This window comes from Pieris napi, chromosome 4, assembly GCF_905475465.1.
Source record: "Pieris napi chromosome 4, ilPieNapi1.2, whole genome shotgun sequence".
In the NCBI taxonomy this organism is placed as follows: Eukaryota; Metazoa; Arthropoda; class Insecta; order Lepidoptera; family Pieridae; genus Pieris; species Pieris napi.
The window spans coordinates 6,880,638-6,901,356 of record NC_062237.1 but is presented as its reverse complement, the minus strand read 5'-3'; the positions used below and the strand labels follow the sequence as shown (position 1 = coordinate 6,901,356).

General features: G+C 33.8%; 2 protein-coding genes across 2 annotated transcripts; one reads left to right on the top strand and one right to left on the bottom strand.

The window, feature by feature from the left end:
• Positions 1-1,509: 1,509 nt before the first annotated feature.
• LOC125048751 (putative inorganic phosphate cotransporter) lies at positions 1,510-19,022 on the bottom strand. The gene is made up of 11 exons (XM_047647611.1): positions 18,840-19,022; positions 18,045-18,181; positions 17,109-17,288; positions 15,428-15,566; positions 14,093-14,307; positions 13,508-13,657; positions 12,757-12,901; positions 5,464-5,585; positions 4,884-5,003; positions 2,501-2,642; positions 1,510-1,629 (listed from the first exon to the last, which is right to left on the bottom strand). Exons 1-11 carry the CDS (start codon positions 18,913-18,915, stop codon positions 1,586-1,588), a joined length of 1,470 nt encoding a protein of 489 aa, XP_047503567.1. The 5' UTR covers positions 18,916-19,022; the 3' UTR covers positions 1,510-1,585.
• On the top strand, positions 7,412-10,786 carry LOC125048753. Its single transcript, XM_047647613.1, has one exon. It carries the CDS (start codon positions 7,481-7,483, stop codon positions 8,456-8,458), a length of 978 nt encoding a protein of 325 aa, XP_047503569.1. The 5' UTR covers positions 7,412-7,480; the 3' UTR covers positions 8,459-10,786.
• Positions 19,023-20,719: the final 1,697 nt, after the last annotated feature.

Genomic DNA, 20,719 nt, shown 5'->3' with positions numbered 1-20,719 from the left:
GTTACTATATTTCCATCTATATACAGAGGTATAGTAACACTTCTATAGGAAAGTACCATGGATAGTTGCCTTTAGAAATGTATTGTCTGTTTAGATTTATATGGTCAGACATTTTCAAATATTACTTTATAATAAGGCCTGTTACTTTACCAGTACAAAGCTACATGCGCAGTTAAAATACACGTGAAACCATTGATAACGCATTTCATTGTTTCATTCACATGTTTCAATGCTCATATATAGGCAAGTCACCATGCTTCTTTGTCTACCAAACGTAAACAGTTATTTATTCAGAAATCAGGTTGATTCCCAGTAAACCCTATATTTAATATAAAAGTTTTAAAACCGTAATCCGACACTGTTAGGCAACATTGATAAATTGAGGTACCATTAGATAGGTTTATCTTCAGACTAAATAATTTCGGAGGATTCAGATTTTAAATACGGGGCATAATTACCAAGTTGTCTGGTTCGCTGTTTATATCTAAGCCATGATATGGCTTCACATTCTGTCCAAGATGCCAGAGTGATAAGACACAACTTATTTTCTAAAGCATAGAACTTTCGGTTCTAAGTAGTCTCTCGTGTACTTTTTATTACCTGTACGCTTGTGGAGTTGGCTTTGACACCTGCGCAGGTACCAGGTGAGAAAGGTAACTAAAAATCAGAGTTACTTCAGTAAAATTTTAACGACTGATTTTAGATATATATTTTGTAGAATATTACTCTGAAGTAATATCAAAAGAGTCAGACGCTTTCCATGCGCCAGAACTTTTGTCAGACGCTTTAAAGCTGTACAAAAAATAAATGAACTTAATTAATATGTTATTCAAATAAATATTACAAAGTTATATTTAATCAGTCAGACAAATTGTAATGACCAAACTTCCCCTAAACACAAAAATTACTCAACTATGAGTATGAGCGCGAGAGCGCGATTAGTGTTTGATACACTCGTATGTGTAGGTTGGGATTACTTTGGAGCTCATGTCACTGTCATCAAAAAATTACAAAAAGTGTCCCGGTATAAAATGTCTATATCAGTTTGTGGAGGAATTAAGGTGCTGCTCTCAACATCAGCCAGTTCGCGCAAAGCCCCTGCTGGTGGAGGAGTAATTCGCGTCCTGTTGATTCAGCACTAAGGCGGGAAAATAGCCCGTGTGGGGGAGGCGAGGATGCGTAGGGCTCGACTCGCCTCAGTAGTCTTGTTCTGGCGGTAGTATATCCTTAGGGGCCGGAATAACTTTATAACAGGGTGACGTCATCGCAGTGAAGTAGGTGTCGGCGCAAGTTTGATGTTCAATCCCGTCAACACTTTCTAACCTATCTGTCATCAATTCCTGATTTTTACTAGTCTGTGTCACAAATATAAACGAAAAATGATTAAGTTTAAGACCTGGCCACGACATATACACAATTTAATACTAGAAATGTTTAAAGTGTATTTTATTTACCATAAGTTTCTATATTATAAAACTTTGTTAAACTATGAAATGAAATACAATAAAATTTATCCTTAGGGTTTTTATTTTTTAAAAGTAAAAAATAATTGGTATGTACATCTATAGTATCCATTTGCCCATATTCATATATTTGATTCGAATTCATCTAACTCTAAATTGGTTGTCTCTGAAAAAATATAATTATATTATTATACAAACTTGCAGAGCAGCGTTGGCCTAGTGGCCTTAAGCGGGCCATAGACGGACCGCATATTGCAGTCAAGACCGACTGCAATATGCGGTTTGCTCAGGAACTGCTCGAGCGGTCCGTGTATTGCGAATATGAATTTTGTATGGAAACTGCAGATCGCCGTGCGGCGACCGCATATTGCAGTCGGTCTTGACTGCAACATGCGGTCCGTCTATGGCCCGCTTAAGAGTGAGTCTTTCGAATCACGGTATTTTCCTTTCTAGGTGCACAAATATCTCTTGCACCTATGGCACACATCGTTGGTCTCAAACAATCTTTTTTCTTATAAAACATTTTTTCTAATGTTTTTTTATGGTCACTCTCAATGCCAGAGGGCTCGCGAGTGCGTTGCCGGTCTTTTAAGAATTAGTACGCTCTTTTCTTCTAAGGGTTCTGAAGGACCCATAGTCGAATTAGTTAATGAAATACATCAGTGGGTTTCACATAGTAGTAGTGCGCGGCAAAAACTGCCTTGAAAAACGCTCAATTGTGGAAGGACGGACGCCGAGGTGATACGCATAAAATTTCGTATTCTGCCTCAACGTCCGATAATGAATCTACGACATATGACAGGCACATAAAATTGCCAATTTTTCTATAAAAATAACAAATAATCAAAGAAACGGACGTTATCTGCGGTCAAGATCCATATACCCTGTATGCGCCATTTGATTATTTTCATTACTATAGGTAACTAAAAATAACACTTTTTACACAACAAATAAGCGCGTCTCCTAAAGGATTTATTTTCTAATCATTAAGATCTTTGAATCAGCTAGCGCAATTAAAAATATTCAAACTAGTTTACCATTAGTGTATCCATATTTATTTTTCAGACCGTCATCCCAAAACTGTCGATCACTTTCGCCAAAGGCGGTGTAAAAGATTCCAGACACAATGACAAGAGCAGCCAAAATAAAGTACATTATTCTCCAACATGTTTGATCCGTCTGAAACACAAAGGAGAGTTAATTCCGTCGCGTTACAAACAGGAGATAAGGTGCCATTAAGTAAATTAATTCTGAACTAAGCTGGCACAATTAAGTTTTCCTTGTAAGTTCCATCCAAACGAACAATTGGAAATATATTTAACTCACTATTTTATACAATAGTTCTAATGACAGAACAAGGAAAAGATAATGAAATTTTGTGAATATACATAATATAAATAATCGTAATTACTACTGAGGAATGTGTAGTGGTTTACGAGTATTGTATGAATCTTAACAGAGAAATTGCCTTGAAATATCTGCTGAGTACCGTTGGATTTATTCTTATATGTGCTTATTAAACACAGCTGACGGCGAAGGTATAATCATCGTTAACAAGCCGGAATGTCTTAGACCCCATCGAAGATGTAAGTAAGGCACAAATGGTTATTTTCGAAATATATGTTATGAGGCCGAGAACATTTATATTCGAAAACTGCCTTGCTATTCTGTAACTCACTTTTCGAACTCACACAGCGGTTTTCGCAGCGGCGGTCGCGCTCAAATCAGTCGTGAAGCAGTCATTTTATGATTTGGCATTCTGATAAGGAGAGAGCTTGTAGTTTATTGTTTATCAGAATGCCTGAGGTTATAGTGCTACTTGTATTTTAATAATCACATACAGATGTTACAAAATATCATATCAAGTAAGTCAATATCATATCAATATCATACAAGTAACAAATGAAACTTCACCTTCGACTCTTAAAATATTTAGGAAGATAAAATTAAAAAGTTCATAAACTCACGCACTTCGAAATAATTTTTAACTTCATCGTAAGCATTTTAATTAGCGAATGAAGAGCTTTTTTAACTCAAAGCCCCGGAATTTCAACCTTGCCCAAGTTTTGTGGTACATTATTATTAATAAAAGTTAAGGCTTTTACGTGTAATGAAATAACAGAGTAATTTCAAAGTGCTTCGGAAACAAAAGCTTTCACATTTTATAGTTCAAAAGGTGTTATACAAATACTGACACTTAAAGTAAATAAAACCCCTTCAACGAGTATAAATAAGAATTTGTTATACTTTGAAGTGTTTTTATATTAATGTTTTCCATTAGAATTTATTAAAAACCAAAGCAAAGAAACTTTAGAAATTTAAAAACGTTCTATAATTTGCCACTGACCAACCAGCTACACTAATTTAAATTCCAAGGCAGTAGAGAGGAAAATTAGCAGCGGACATCCTCCTCGCCCAAAGGCACAATACGAAACTGTAAACATTCCGGTCTCGATGCTCCTACAAATAGCTTAGCGTCAGATAAGTGCTTCTTCAAAGTCTTTGAAAAATATTATCAAGTCGTTTATATTTTTGAAGTTATACTTCTTTAGGCGCGTTATAAAAAATTGATGAGAGTGAAATTTTACGAAGCGCGCGCACCGTGACACAAAATTATCAAAATGAAGTTGCCCACTAACGAATTTTTATAAACCAGCCGGGCGCCGAGCGTGCGCGAGCGAGATGGGAATAAGACAATCTACAAGTAAAAAGAAATAGAATATACGTGAAGTTAGCAGCTATGCCAAGAATTTTGAATGACCTTTGTAGTACCTTTTAAACTAATAAAGGAGCTTTAATTATTTTTTCAAAGAAATTTTGCAATGCTTTTTAAAAAAGACCTATTGTTACATAGTAAAAGGTTATGAAACATACCTAGTTATTAAATTGGATGAATAATATAATAAAATAATAATAATAATTATTATTAATTAATAATTGAATAATATACTAAATATTAAATATTATTAAATTATTAACGTTAAATATTTATTATTAATTATTTAATATTAAAAAAAAATAAAGAAAGCCAAAGAAGTATAACTTCTTACAGGCGTACATAAGTACACGTACATAAGTAAACCCTTTTTTGATTTAAGAACTGGTCTTATCCCTTATAAATTTACCTCTTCCCGTATTGAGACAATTTGAAATGACACAGACTAGTGCGAAACATTTCTGTAAGCACATACATTTTAAGTACATTACATAATTTAAGGATTTGTGAACAAAGAAGAAAGAGAAAGAAGAAGTTAATAAAGTAATGTATTTAATCTCATATGGTAATATTCGAATTATGAACGTCAACGATTCTATATTTAAGATACAGACTATCTCAATGAAAAAGAAACGTTTCGCAGACCTTTTAAAATACTGATTTAAATCTTGGCACGAAAACAGGTTCAAAATTCAAATACTTACTACATCGACAACAATCATTCCAGTCATCAATGGCACAAAGGCACCAACAACTCCTGCGACAGCGCTCGTCATAACTAGTAATGTTCCCGAAAAGTTCTGGCTCATATCTTTATGGTTTTCCTAAAAAAATACAATGTACATGAAAACTCTATTCATATCTTGGCGTTGGCCTAGTGGTATTAGCCGAAGGCATCCGTCAGGTTTTAGTGGGTAGGTGTGTAAATATTATGTCTGAGTTCCACATAATCCCTGCTGGAGTAAAATTCAGCAGGGATATGCGTAAAAGCATTTCCTGACGTTAAAAAAAAAAAAAAAAGTGGTATTAGCATTTAACGTGAGGTTTTAATGCCTGATAATACATTTTACCCCGGCTGTTCAGTGATCGTTAACATCGCGAGGAAACCGGCATGCCATAGACCCAAAAAGTTGATAGTGACGGCGTGACTAGCCGATTAGAAAAACCAAATGTCACGAAACAGATACAGAAAGCTTAGGTCCCAACCTAGAAAGTTGTAGCTAGTAGTAGCTACTAGGTTTATTTTCGGAGTTGGTAATCTTTAACTAAATTACTTTAACTTACAAGAAATCCAGAGTACTGTAGACTAAGTGAGCTCAAGGTTATCATCATAAGAAATACAGTCCATTGGTTTCCAGGAATGGAATTTGGTATTAGTATTAGGCCAGTAACCAAACCTATCATACCTGGAAAATTCAAAGGTTTTACAAAAAATATTTATTTATTTAATCCCTATTTTCCTATTTTTACAGTAACTTAATACTAATACAATAGAAAACTAACGTAAAATATAATATAACCATAACAAGTAAAAACTTAAAAACCTAAACCATTTTATAACTAATTATAAATAATGAAATTCTTGTGAATTCAGCCAGTGTGCAACTAAATATATCCGTCTCACAAGCAATAGTGTTTAGACGTGTAATAATATATAGTTATGAAGAAACTAATATATATATATATTAGGTCCTTACATATTAAATTGGCGTTTTACGTTTTGGCCACTTTGACCTCAAATATCTCCTCTTTGGTTAAGAATTCCAAATTAAAATTTGTACAGCTATTTACTCATGTATTTGTGCTTCGATGACCGTTATTCATTTGTTTTTTTTCTTCTGTTTTTTTCTGTTTGCGTCACTCATTTTACAAAATGGAAAACTTAAAGTATCGCATTATTTACGAGTACGAGTTCTGCCGTGGCACTAGTGCTGCGGAAACGACTCGAAGGGTGAATGATGTGTATGGCGGTCATGTTGCAAAAGAAAAAACAGTTCGTTTTTGTTTCCAACGTTTTCGTTCTGGAAATTTCGACCTGCAGAACAAGCCCCGTCGACGGCCTGAGACCCAAGTTGATAATGAAGTTTTGAAGGCTATTGTGGAAGAGGATCCATCGCAAACCACGTCCGAGTTAACTGCAGGCTGCCGTGTTAGTGATAAAACTGTTTTAATTCACTTGAAGCAAATTGGGAAGATTAAAAAGCTTGAAAGATGGGTACCTCACGAATTGACTGAAGCAAACCGGCAAACGCGCGTCGATTGCTGCGTTACATTACTGAACCGGCACAATAATAAAGGTATTTTAAACCGAATCATTACCTGTGATGAAAAATGGATTCTTTACGATAATCGGAAGCGCTCAGCGCAATGGTTGGATCCTGGCCAGCCAGCCAAATCCTGCCCCAAGCGAAAATTAACCCCAAAAAAGTTACTTGTAAGCGTTTGGTGGACTAGTGCCGGTAATGTTCATTGCAGGTTTCTCAAATCTGGCCAGACTATTACGGCTGATGTCTATTGTCAGCAATTGCAAACCATGATGGAAAAGCTAGCGGCTAAACAACCTAGGCTGATCAATCGCTCCACGCCACTGCTACTTCACGACAACGCTAGACCGCACACTGCACAACAGACGGCTACCAAATTAGAAGAGCTTCAATTGGAATGTCTAAGACATCCTCCGTACTCCCCGGACCTTGCTCCAACAGATTACCTTTTTTTTCGAAATTTGGACAACTTCTTGCAAGGGAAAAAATTTAACTCTGATGGGGCAGTCCAAATCGCCTTCACAGATTTTATTGATTTCCGTCCGACCGGTTTTTTTAGTAAAAGGATCAATGAACTATCTATGAGATGACAAAAGTGCATAGAAAACAATGGTTCATATTTTGATTAATTAAATATATTATATTTAAAAATATTCGACTTTTTGTTCCTCCCATACAAAACGCCAATTTCATATGTAAGGACCTAATATATATATAAATGTTATGTTGGTTCGTGTACGCTTTAAAAACTCAAAAAGTTCTGCACTGATCGAGCTGCTTAGCATGATATATAATCCGCATCAAGGATTATTTTTATCTATTTTTTTCCACAAGCATTGCAAAATTTAACTTATATGAAATGTATTCTTTGTTTTGTTTCTCATTTCTCAACCATTCAATCACAATGTGCCACAGCGAAGCGTGGCAGGGAACAGCTAGTTTCTTTATAAATAAGTATTTTAAATTCAGTCGTCGAAGCGCAGCCGTGCGAGTGACACGCGTATAACCTAGCACGAGCTTATCAAGACAATCTAATCATGTCGAAGTGTGACCAATGTAATAAAACGTTTTCTAAATCGATGCCCGGATGTGAATGTGCCCGATGTGAAAAAATGGTACACCTAAATACCAGATGCAGCGGTCTTACGAACAAACAGATAACTGCATTAAAGGCGGCCCCAAGCCTAGACTGGACTTGTATGGAATGCCAGCAGGAATCCCCGAAGCGAAACTCCTCTTTGTTTATAACAGAGGATGCAGAGGAGGATATACCTATGGACACTAAGGGGCTAATACATAAAATCTCCAAGGAGGTGGAAAAAACTATAAAGAAGGAAATAAGCGAACTTAACCAATCTCTGCAATTTCACAGTACGAAGTTGGATGAAGTATTAGGTTGTATTGATGCCTTTAAAAATACCATAAAAGCTTTAGAAAGAAAAAACACGGAACTATTACAAAAAAACAACAATCTCGAATTGAGGGTAGGCGTATTGGAGCAGCGTTTCCATGAGATGGAACAGAAGAAACTTGCTAATTCTATAGAAATAGCAAACGTCCCCCCTGCGAGCGAAGAGAATGTGATAAAATTAGTTGAAAATGTAGCATTAAAACTTAAACAGCCCTTCGACGGTATCCGTAACTCAATGCGATACCAAGGTAAATACGACCAACCCGGCATTATACGAGTTAAACTTACTGATAAAGCGACCCAAGAAAAGTGGATTAAAGCTGCAAAAACCATTAAAACTATGGTGGCCGATGTTTGCCCCTATGAACCCAACAATAACAAAATAGTATTCATCAGGGAAGCAATGACTAAATCCAACAAAAGCATTTTATGGGAAGCCAAGCAGGAACTAAAGAACAAACAAAACTATAAATACGTTTGGTTTAAAAACGGTATGGTTCGTGCAAGAAAGGATGATAACACGAAAATAGAAAACTTAAGATCTATATTGGATATACAAGCGTTAAAAAAAAAAGACAGAATGTCAATTAACTGCCCAAATTAAATTGCATATAAATTATTATTATTAATATGGATAGTTTAACTAGTGATATTTGTGAATTAGAAGACTGTATAAACATAAATGATTTCGTGAGTAAAATACCCAGCAAACATTTAAATCTGTTGTGTGTACACATAAATATAAGGTCAATCATAAAATATTTTGCTAGCCTCGAGCAATGTATATATGCGGCTAACACTATTGACGTTATTGTTGTTACAGAGGTTAACATTTCTGATAGAATCAGTTGTTTGTACAATTTAAATGGATATCAAATGTTCTCAGCGCTCAGAAACAGTAGGAAAGGTGGTGGTATCTTAGTTTATGTAAAAAAGAAACATAAATTTAGTATACAAATTGTAAAAAGCCAACATTTCGAGAATATACTCTTTACCATCACAACTCAGACGAAATACACTGCGCATATTTGTGCTATTTACCGCCCACCTAGCCTAAGCAAGAGCCTGTTTATTGACGAACTTCATAATATCATTAAGAGTAACTGCCAGAAAAATATAGACTTGTATCTATTGGGGGACGTTAATATAAACCTAAAGCTAGACATTCCTATAAAACATAAATATTGCAACACATTACACAGTTTAGGCCTTATGTGTGGGATCACAACATACACTAGGGCAGAACTATACAAAGGAATCGTTACAAAATCATGCATAGATCACATATACGCTCGATCCCAAACACACGACCTATACACTGCAGCGGTTGGCACAAAACTAGCGGACCATCGAGCGATCGTGCTCGCTTGCACTAAAGCACAGCTACAGGATGTTCCAACATATAAAACATTAATTGACAAAAATAAATTAACGACCCTTCTAGAGCAAATTGATTGGAAGCCGACAGTAGAAATGACGTGTCCTATTGGTATATACAACTTCATACAAAATAACATAACTCAAGCATATAAAAAATCAGAATATACAGTTAAACTTAAATCTAACACTCATCGAAACAGTAACCATTGGATTAATAATAGAATTATTAAAGCATGTCATTACAGAGATAAACTTTTTACTCAATATATAAAAGATACAAACAACTTAATACTAAAACAAAAATATAATAAAACCAGAAATTATGTCAATAAATTAATAAATAAAACTAAAAATAAAACACTTAGAACCAATATAGAAGCTAATAAAAACAATCTAAAAAATCTATGGGATATATTAAATCAATTAACAGGAAAAATTAAAACATCCATTGACGTAGCAATACAAAACTCATTTGAAAATCAAAATGTTACGTGTAAAGATATTGCAAATAATTTTGCAACTACCTTCCACAATAGTATCAGTAATGTTGCAACCAACTGTGCAATTCCACTGTTGGATACAAGTTTATACCGGCGAGCAGAAAATACTAGTATGAGATTTCAGTCAGCAGACCCTAAATCTGTCGCAAAGATAATAAAATCATTAAACGACAAAAAATCTCCAGGCGCAGATAGAATTAGAACTATAGACATTAAAATGTTATGCAATAAAATAAACGTAGCCATAGCTAATCTTATTAACACGAGCATTTACACTGGACAGTATCCTAATTTATTAAAAACAGGTATAGTACGACCAATATACAAAAATGGTAGCAAAAAAAACTATAATAATTATCGTCCAATAACTATACTGCCAACAATCAACAAAATAATTGAAAAATATATATGTGGACAAATCCAAAGTTATTATAAAAAACACAATATTCTTTCTAACAAACAATACGGATTTCAACCAAATAAAAACACCACACAATTACTATCCGCATTCACAGATCTTATTTATAAGCACTTAAATAAAAAGGATCATGTCCTGGTAGTGTTTATTGATTATAGTAAGGCATTCGACACATTAAGACACAGCGTAATCCTACAAAACCTAAATGACTGCGGAGTACGAGGAAACCTGCTCAAGTGGTGTGAAAACTATCTGCAAGATAGAACTTATCGTGTTAAAGTGTGCAACGAAGAAAGTTTCCCAATATCCATAACAGAAGGTACGGCTCAGGGCTCAGTTATTGGACCCTTGCATTACCTTACCTACGTTAACACATTACCTAACATAATAAAATATTGCCAGATATTCCAATTTGCAGACGATACATGCCTAGTAGCCGCTGGGGCTAACATACAAGAAGCAGAAACAAAGCTGCAAGCCGACTTCGATGCATTGGCTGAATGGTCCCACGACGTGGGACTTGTACTAAATCCGGGTAAAACAAAGTTCATGCATATCCGATCTAGTCGCAATCTGGGCGCGCGTGCACCCCACTTGGTCTTGCACAGCCACATTTGTGCACATTCCAGTAAATCGTACCCTATCAACTGTAACTGCAACGCCTTAGAATTGGTTCATTGCCACAGGTACCTGGGGCTTGCAATTGATGACCGAATGTCCTGGAAAATGCATATTAATTCTGTCTGTGAAAGGCTAAGAGCGATACTTGCCAAATTCACTATAATAAAAAATAAAATACCTCTCAATACTCTGCTACTGCTATACAAAGCACTAGCAGAATCTATTATAACATATGGACTTTCAAGCTATGGGAGAACATGCAAAACCTATCTTAATCAAATATTTGCATTACAAATACGTATTTTAAAAGCAATTGCTCCTTACAAAATAAAATCACAATATAAAGAAGACTATAGAAAGCTATTTGCATTTTTTAAAATTATACCTATACAAGAGAAAGTGCAGCTAGCATTATTAAATGAAAACTACTTTACAGACAATTACCTTAAAACAACTAAAACTCACTATCACTATACAACACGTAGAAAATTAAAAAACGAATTTCTTTTACCAAAATACAATAATTTATATGGGAAAAAAACATTAGACTATATTATTCCAAATCTATTAAACTCTTTACCGGCTGCGCTATTTGCTAATGTAACAGAAAACAATATCAAATTTAAATTAAAAAATTACTTTATAAGTCAAACAATAACAAATTATGCATAACTAAAAGTAGGATGTCGTCATTTAGTTCATGTTCGAATATGTAAATTCGAATACACATCCTGTATTCGAATGAGAATTTCTCGTCAAGAACAGGTTTCTTGCATCGGCTGTGGAGCGTCATTGTTTCAATTGGTATATGTTGTTCGTGCAATTTTTATGGTTTATTGGTGGGGGTGTTATATTGTATAGTGTGTCACTGGCCTGAGTGTGTAATAGTGTGTAATAGATTAATTATTTAAATATTTTCGACGACCTGGTGGACGGAAAAACTGTGTCCAGTTTGTGTTTCCACCACGCCAACTTTTTTCTATTTAGGATGATGTATAGAATAAATAAATAAAAAAAATAAATAAATAAATATAGTTTATTATATTTTGCTAATAATTTATTCAATTAAATATAGTCCGTTAGATTTACTAACTTCCTTGGCAGACTATAATTTCAACCTTATTTTTATGCGTTTAAACATATGCGTATGTATGATTTAAATAGAATAATAGATCTAATCTCAACACTCATTATCTAGATAAATTAAAACGCTTACCTTTTTTTATAAACAACTTAAATTAAGCTTTATAAACAACTTGAAACACACAATTCAATTGTTTATCAATAAAATAATTAAGTTTTGTAGCGAAACATTAAAGATTAAATTTAAAGAGAAATTAAAGTTACATTTCATCGTAAACGTAGTGCGACCCAGGCCTGTAGCATTTGCATTAAAGTGCAAACTTTATTATGAAAACGTGTAAATTTTCCCTCAGTGTAATCAACACTCCTGCGGATAGCCGCAACTCACTCTGAGGTATAATTAATTAACTGGATAATTTTATGCATACAATTACTTGGTAGAAATAAAATTATGTAGTTTTATATTAACTAGTTTATGCCTACATTTTCCTCTGTGTATAATAGATAAGCAAAAATATGTTTATCTACCATATTTTATCAAATTTGTTGTAGCAGTTCAAAAGTATATTATATTTATTTTGAAACTTATTTGATTATCTATATAGTTATCTATTGTATGGAGGATTTTTTATTAATAAACTCTGAAACTACCTGCTTGGAATGCTACAATATCCCTGAGTAACAAAGGCTAAATTTATATGAGAAACATTAAAAAAAATGTTAAACCGTAGCGCCAAAACAAGTCGCATGTAGGCAATATTCAGTGAACATTATCTCTAATTATATCGAATTTCGTTAATCGCTGTAATCGCTGCCGAGACTCATATAGTCACGCATTCAGGAGATAAACATTATATATAATCGCTCTAAATCAAATTTAGAACGGAAATAGCAACTCACCTAATCCATTGACAAGTTTTCTAAGGTATCTGATATCGAAGAAGTGGTCTACGATCCCAATGCGATAAGCCCAGTCAAGAGAAGGTGCCGTTAAAATGTACACCAGACATAGCGATGCAAAAGCCAGCATTACTTGAAACGTTACCTGTAATATAATATTAATGTATTTTAATTAGGAATGTAGTCAAAACGTGAGGTCGCACTGGAGCGTTTATTTTTAACGTTTTTAGTAATCAAATAAATAATTTATAGTATCGGCTATAGTGGCGATTGATTGCTTTGATGTTTCTCGTTATAGACTGTGGAATACGTTTTATCACTGTGTAACTAAATTTATGTATATTTTGTAACATTCATAATTTATACTATTCCTAATTTGCTCGCAAGAGATAAACTAATCATACTTTGCTTCTCTAACCCATTTATAGGTCAACTGACAAAACTTGTTTTTGTCTGTTGCTTGGGGGGTAACCCCGACAAAAACAAGTTTAGTATAATTTTATATACTAAACTTTTTAATAACTTACTAAAATTTTAGTATAGTTTAGTATAATTTTGCGTTATTACGGAAGACTTATATTAATATACTTATAATTCAGTGATAAATTTACGCAGCAACGGGCGGTGTTATCTCTTCTTATAAGCGATGTCCAGGTAACCCATAAAAGAGAGTTAAAAGTAACAGTAATTTTCAGTTACACCGTCTACCATTTGTGTCATTAGATAAGCGTACCGTGTGATTTAAACGTACCTCGTACAAGGGCAGTTGAAAACCCTTCAAATAAGCAGGAATGTTGACGAGGAAGAAAATAAAGATGGCGTTGGATACAGCGTGGGAGCCGGCGATGGCCCAAAATTGTCGTGTTCTCAAAACACGCCGCCAAGGGTTCTTTAAAGTTTTCTGAAAGTTTATAATGTGTGTCTCATGATACAAACTAAAAATAATTTGAAATAGTATTGATATTTATGATAGTTGATTATTTTTCAATTAACTATATTTTCATGACGTTCAACATAAATGTTACGAAGGTTCAAATGCAGATCTTAAGGTCTCCGGTTGAGTCAAAAATTAAAATTACGAAATTAAAAATATATGTAGGTATATAAGTTATATCTTAAAAAATCTAAAGAGTGAATGGTCTACATGGTCGATTTAACCCTGAACATACTATATATGGTTTATTTTGAAATTTAAAATATGATAATAATGCTTTAAGCTGATTCGGCGATAAATGCAATATCTACTGTATAACTACTGTACATATATACTGTACTACCTAACTTAGGGCTACAATTAATTAGACTAAATTTAATCTCGACTAGAATCGAAATATACCTTACGATAAAATTTTGATGTTTCTTTAATAAATTCGCTTTCCCAATCACCAACAGCCTTATGTTTATCTGGTCTGCTGGCAGTAAGAAGACCCCAAATAACAGCCATGGAGAACGTCATCATTGCTTGGGAATAGAAAACCAGCTCCCAACCCAGTCTGGCCTCGGATATTAATCCCGATATTGGTAGGCCTATCATGATGCCTAAAATGAGACCTGCAAAATGTTGCGAATGAATATGCTGGTATAAGTTAAAGGACCGGCAATAGCCTACTAATTGAATTAACTTTAGATTTATTACGGAATAATTGTCTTTAATAATTATGTCGTAGAAGCATTGCTTCCGACACGACTACTCCCACACACCGTTAGTGGTTGCCGTAACGTTCATGCACAAAAAAAAGTAATCATCTTCTTAAATTTTGGTTAGATTAAAGAATTTCACAATGATTTTAAAATAAATATTAACCATTAAACCAACACTGTTCAAGAGTAATCCGCCTGGTTTTATCCTCTGCATCCGAATAAAGGTCACAGAACTTTATAACTATACATTACATATTTAATAACTCGTACATGCGTTATAAAGATCTCATTTTTTCTTGATTATAATCATAATCTGCTAAAACTTAAATTCAGGCACTTTGATCGACAAAAAATCTTAAGATATCTTAACTTCGCAACCAGCCGAATTATTGAAGTGAAACTTCTTTAGGCGCAGGAGGGTATAATTTTTATGGATGCGTCACGAAGTTGTACAGCGTGGATGTGGAGAGAGCGATTGAGACCGATAGAGAGAGAGAGTGAGAAGGGGGAATTACCTTATAGAAATTCTATTTTTAAAATTAAAATTTCGTAAAGAGAATTCATGAAATATTAATATGTTATATTTTATGTAAAATTATTTATTGAAATCTCAAATAACGAGTTGTAAATTAAAATTCCAAGTGTTTTTGTAAAAATTAAATTTATAATTTCTATTAATTTTCGACACTTTTAATATTTTAATAACAACTAAATTCATTAAATTCCTAACATATGTTCCTTTTTCCCTCCCTCTAAGTCTCGGAAATCTAAAGTTTGACATTTGTATAAATATGAATAAGACTGAAAAGTTCCGACATGTATACTTTGTACGCACGCACTTTTTTTTTAATTTGATACGTTTCACACAAAAGAGAATCTACCTAATTAAACCCTTTAATTAGCGTAATACTTAACGCTCTTGATGTATTTTAGTCTGATATTTATTTAGGGAACTGTTCAGAGTTTAGACGACGAAGTTACACTTAGTCTCTGCTCTCAATTTGAGGGTAAGACAAAAATATTCAATTACCTCCTTGAACTATACAGTTAAATGTTGACCTCTCATGTGGTGGTAACCAATTTGTGATTAACTTCTGGTTCACTGGCGTAATACAAGCTTGAGTCATTCCCAAAAGAAATTGGGTGTTGCACGTTGCAATCCATCCACCCTGAAATATAATTTTGGAAATCTCTTTTATCTGTTATACATTACGGTTTTATATTTTTTACAGATCTTGACGTTGAGAGGGGATCATAAAAGAACATTATCATTACTCAATATAACAAATTAATAACATTAAATGGAATCAAATAGTCGCTATCGTAAGGGCCACTTGATTAATTAACCCTACTCCGTAGATGTTGCGTAATGCGTGTGTTAAATGAAATAATAGGAAACATAAAGCTTGGGTTTACTCAATCCCTTCCAACGTTTTATGTATTCCTAATAATAATTATGAGAACTTGGCTAAATTAGCCTCAAAAAGCTTGGTGTGCTCAGCAAGGCGAGACGGTACTTCACTCCGGGCCACCGCATGCAACTATATAAAGCGCACCTCTGGGCCACCTCCCCAGTACCAGCTCCTTCAACAGCACCAGAGCGGTTCGAATCGTCGACGACCAATCCCCCTCCGAGCGGCTTGATCCTTTGGCGTTGCGTAGAGATGTGCGGTCACTCTGCATCTTCTACCGCATTTACCATGGAGGGTGTTCAAAGGAGTTGTTCGGATTAATACCTTCAGCTGAGTTTCATCATCGGACGTCGAAATTCGAAATTTCACCCGTATCACCTCGACGTCCGCCGTTCCACAACTGAGCGTTTTTCAAGGCAGTTTTTGCCGCGCACCACCACTATGTGGAACCAGCTGCCCACTGAAGTATTTCCGAACCAATTCGATTTAGGGTCCTTCAAGAAAAGAGCGTACCAATTCTTAAAAGGCCGGCAACGCACTCGCGAGCCCTCTGGCATTGAGAGTGTCCATGGGCGGCGGTATCACTTAACATCAGGTGAGCCTCCTGCCGTTTGCCTCAAAAAAATAAATAAGGGTTTATATGTATATGTGGCGTGTATGTCGGATTTAAGTACCTTAAAGATACACTTTCTTACTATAACTACAGGAGTAGCCTTTAATTTTGTATCAAATTTTTCATCGATTCATCCCTAAGGTCTGTTTTTAGAAATAAATGTCGACTATTGTACAAACTTCCTATTTTCGTTAATTCCGTGAATGAAACATGAACGATCGTCTCATGTTACTTTGGTTATTAATTTAACTTTAGCAGCTGTAATCTAATCGGCTTAATTAATTTCAAATCAATTTCGACACCGAGTGTCGAAGTTTCAACAAAGTATTAAAATAATTCGTGAATGTGCCGGGTGATTCGTCTTACTTCCACAAAACGGTTTGTGTGTACTTGAGTTTTGTTTTGAATATGCAGTACTCGATTGAATGTTTCATAGACTTTTCGAAATTTACATTTTTTTGTAGATGCACTACTAGTTTCTTTTCTATATTTTATATGTCATCTAGAAGTAGTTGGTACAAATGTGTACCTGTTTGATGTAAGAATATCAATAATTTTATTATAATATAGTTTTTGCATTACTCATACATAGTTTTTCATTTTCCTTTACACATTGTTAATAAAATAGATGCGAAACGTATTTTTTCATAATGAGGGTAACAGTGCTTCATAATTTAAATAAGTACCTTATTGACAATCGTAGGCATTGCAGCAGACATAGATCCATTTATAAGTAACACAGCCGTCAAAACTAATTTCTCGCCAAATTGGGCCAAATAAACCTCAGCTGGTATCAAAAAGAGTGCGTAACCGAAAAAGTATGACGACAATATTAATCCTTGGATTCGTTGACTCCAATTATGCATCTGTAAAGGTAACACATAATAGTTTTGTTTGCTTAAATTTTTGTTACATGAACTTAATTGGTTGTGTTCTAGATTTTCATAATAAATTAATTTTACGTAATTATAAAACTTATGGTTTCATTAATTACCGTATGTGAGCCTCATGTAGTTGAGGAATATTTTGTCGTGACGTAATTTGCAAACTCAAACACATTTTTGGCTCACAAAACGATTTTGAATTAAAATTATAATATACATTTGATAATACTAATTAAGTTCAATGTTATTAATATTATCTAATACAAAAATACAGAGCTCTGGTTACTATGCAGATAAAAAAACGACGGGTTGCACTTCGGGAGTGCTGGCAGAAGTGTGAAAACTTGAATATTAACGTTGTGCATTTTTGATATTTTGGAATGGTTAGGGAATAATTTTGCACTAACTACTTAAATTCTCAGTATAAAAGTACTATCATTTATGTGATAGAATACAATATTTATTTCTTGCGCTATCGTACACAAACATGACAATTTATATTACATTAAATACGCCGCGCCAGCTGTTTACTCTCCATCCGTCTTACGAATTTTCGATCAGTTCACGTGTCCTGACCCGACCTTAACATTTTTTACCCTTACCAAAAAAAGTCTACAACGCCGCTAAAGAAATTTTAACTTCAAAAATGTTTTTGAGGTAAAACAGAAGAAACAAACAAACGAAGAAGAAACAAACTTTTTAACGTTACCTGCCCTGAAAAATTAAGTATGAAATTACCTCAATATAGGAACTATTATGATCCATATCGGATATGGCTAATATTCCCACTCCAGTACTCCCCCTCATCGCGCCCATAACAACCGAACTCATGAACATATAAATGATTTGTATATGTCGTATGCCGATTTTGAATTCTGTAAAATTTGTCATTAGTTTATAAACATGTTTGCACAAATTGTATCGAATAAACGAAATATCGCGTGACTCCAAAATTTTATAAATAATTGTAAACTTTCGTTTAGTCTTATAGATGTAACGTGTACTCATATATCTAAGTTTCCATTTTGATATGTAAAAAATAAGCAATATATAATTACTATATTTGGTCAAATGAATCAAAATACACGCGTTTACGCATAGTGCAAAACGCGTCGTATTAACAAAGTAGAAATACAAATAATGCGCGGTAGAGTAGAGAACAGACGATTCGCAATAGAATACGTAAACTTCAATATTCAATTTCAATCTCTACCATAGATCAAACTCTTTAAATTTGAGTGTTTTAAACATGAATTTAATTTTTTTTTAGTGATTGATGATTCTTAATACCATTTTGAATATTATATCCATCAACTTTAATGATATGCGAGACGCATTTAGTCAATCTATACAAATATTTTACTATAAATTCTATAAAAAAAAAGGTTTTTTAATGGGCTAACACCGAAGTTATAAATATTAAAATACTCCAAACATTACTTTTAATCATGAAACTTAGTATAATATTTCGGTTCGTATATAAAGGTAAAAGTTAAATATAACAAAGTAATATTCGAAATTTTGAATACTCACTTGTTTTAGTAATAACACCATCATGGCTGTCTTCATATTTAAATCTCAAGAATTCTGTGTCCATTTTTAATAACATTCATCCTTTGAGCACTCCTAATGTATAATTTCAATTCTAACAACACTACAATCGCTATCTAGACAAGATTTTATTTACAAAATTTCAACCTTGCTTACATTACCTCTGTAAACTCCATTTACATTATTTACACTACATAAACTGTCTACAACATATTGTTTCTATGGTAAATGTAACTTTATGTTTTGTGATTAAAGTCGAAATTGCCAAGGCTAAATTTTCATCTAATTTTGTCCAAGATACAAATGCGTCGGTAATAATCACATTTTCCATATAGTCAGTGTCTTATTAGTATCTGATAAGGATCACGTATGCTAGACTATAATAAAGATAACAATTAAAAATCTCATATCAAACATCTGAGGCGAGATTAAAAAATGTTTATAAGAGACTGGATACATTTGTTGCGAGCTGGTCCCCGCCTTTGTCCATTGGTAGAGCATGAAAAACGGCATCGAGTCGGCCTTTGTCGTAGCATAAGCCCTATAGTTTTCTTTTATCATGATTAACTGTAAAAAGGTTACCACAGACTTAGTGATAACAGCTTTATTTTAGCCTGTAAAATAAAGCTGCAATTTATGTATTGATTACCGATAACTTTTTACTTCAATAGATTATTGAAGAAAACCTATTTGTTTTATTGAAAACTATGCTTCGAGCTGATAATACCATAATAAACCACTTTTTTAAATAAATTTATTTAGTTTATATTAATCTGTAAACCATTGTTTTATAATAAACTACTTAACACATGTAGGTACTTATTTCTAGACTGCACATGTTACTACCCTGTTTAGACAAGGAATAGGGGATCCCTTGCAATGTTTTTAATAAATAATTGGAATTATAAAACAATCTCTACTATTAATTATTTACTTTTAATCTTGACTAACCTATTCTTTTAAAATAATAATAGTATTGAATATTAATATTGATACTACTGATGGACAGCGTGTCCATCGACCTAGGCCTCTTTTACGGATTTTACCCTGGCAATCCTTCGTGCCAAATCAGTCTTACGTTGCTGCACTTCCCTTACCTAATCGGACTCTGTTCGTTAATATTTCCCTTCCTTCTATTAGGTACAACTATATTATTAGCACATTAAGGCTTTATTAATTACATATGTATCTGACACATAGATCAATGTTATTGAATTCAAAATTAATATGATGTTACTGAATGATAGCCAAATCTAGTTAAGGGGTGTCATAACCTTTAAGGTAGTCATTCGGCTCTTACTCTTATATGAATTCATGTTGTGATAAAAATACACAGATGTCTTGATGAAATGCAAGACTGACTTACTACCAACTTGTACTGTTAAATGAAACACTCTGAAGCTGGGTGTTACTATAATCTTTTAAAATATGAGCTTATGACTAACATAAAATTAGGGGTAGTGTGGTTGCGACGCTAACAAAAACTAACTTGGCTTATCTAAGAGATCATAAATCTAAGTGACCCATCAATAGAAGTGCAGATGACCATTATCGGAATCAAAAATGTTGTATTACAATTTATGACTGTGGAATAAACCAAAGTGCTCATTTTTTTTCAAGTGTGCGACGATTGCCTAAAATTTAAAAAAAATTAAACAATTGCTTAATATAAATATATAAAATATATGTAACTTAACTAATGTTAGTTTACACAACTCACACCAAGAACTTATATGAACACGCAAATATGTTTATAGGCGTCAAAAACGGTTTAACTCGAGCGTGACGAAGCACAAACACTTTGTCCAGCGTGTTTCTTAGAAAATAAAAACTCAGGTCATAAGTATGGCACAATAAATTTA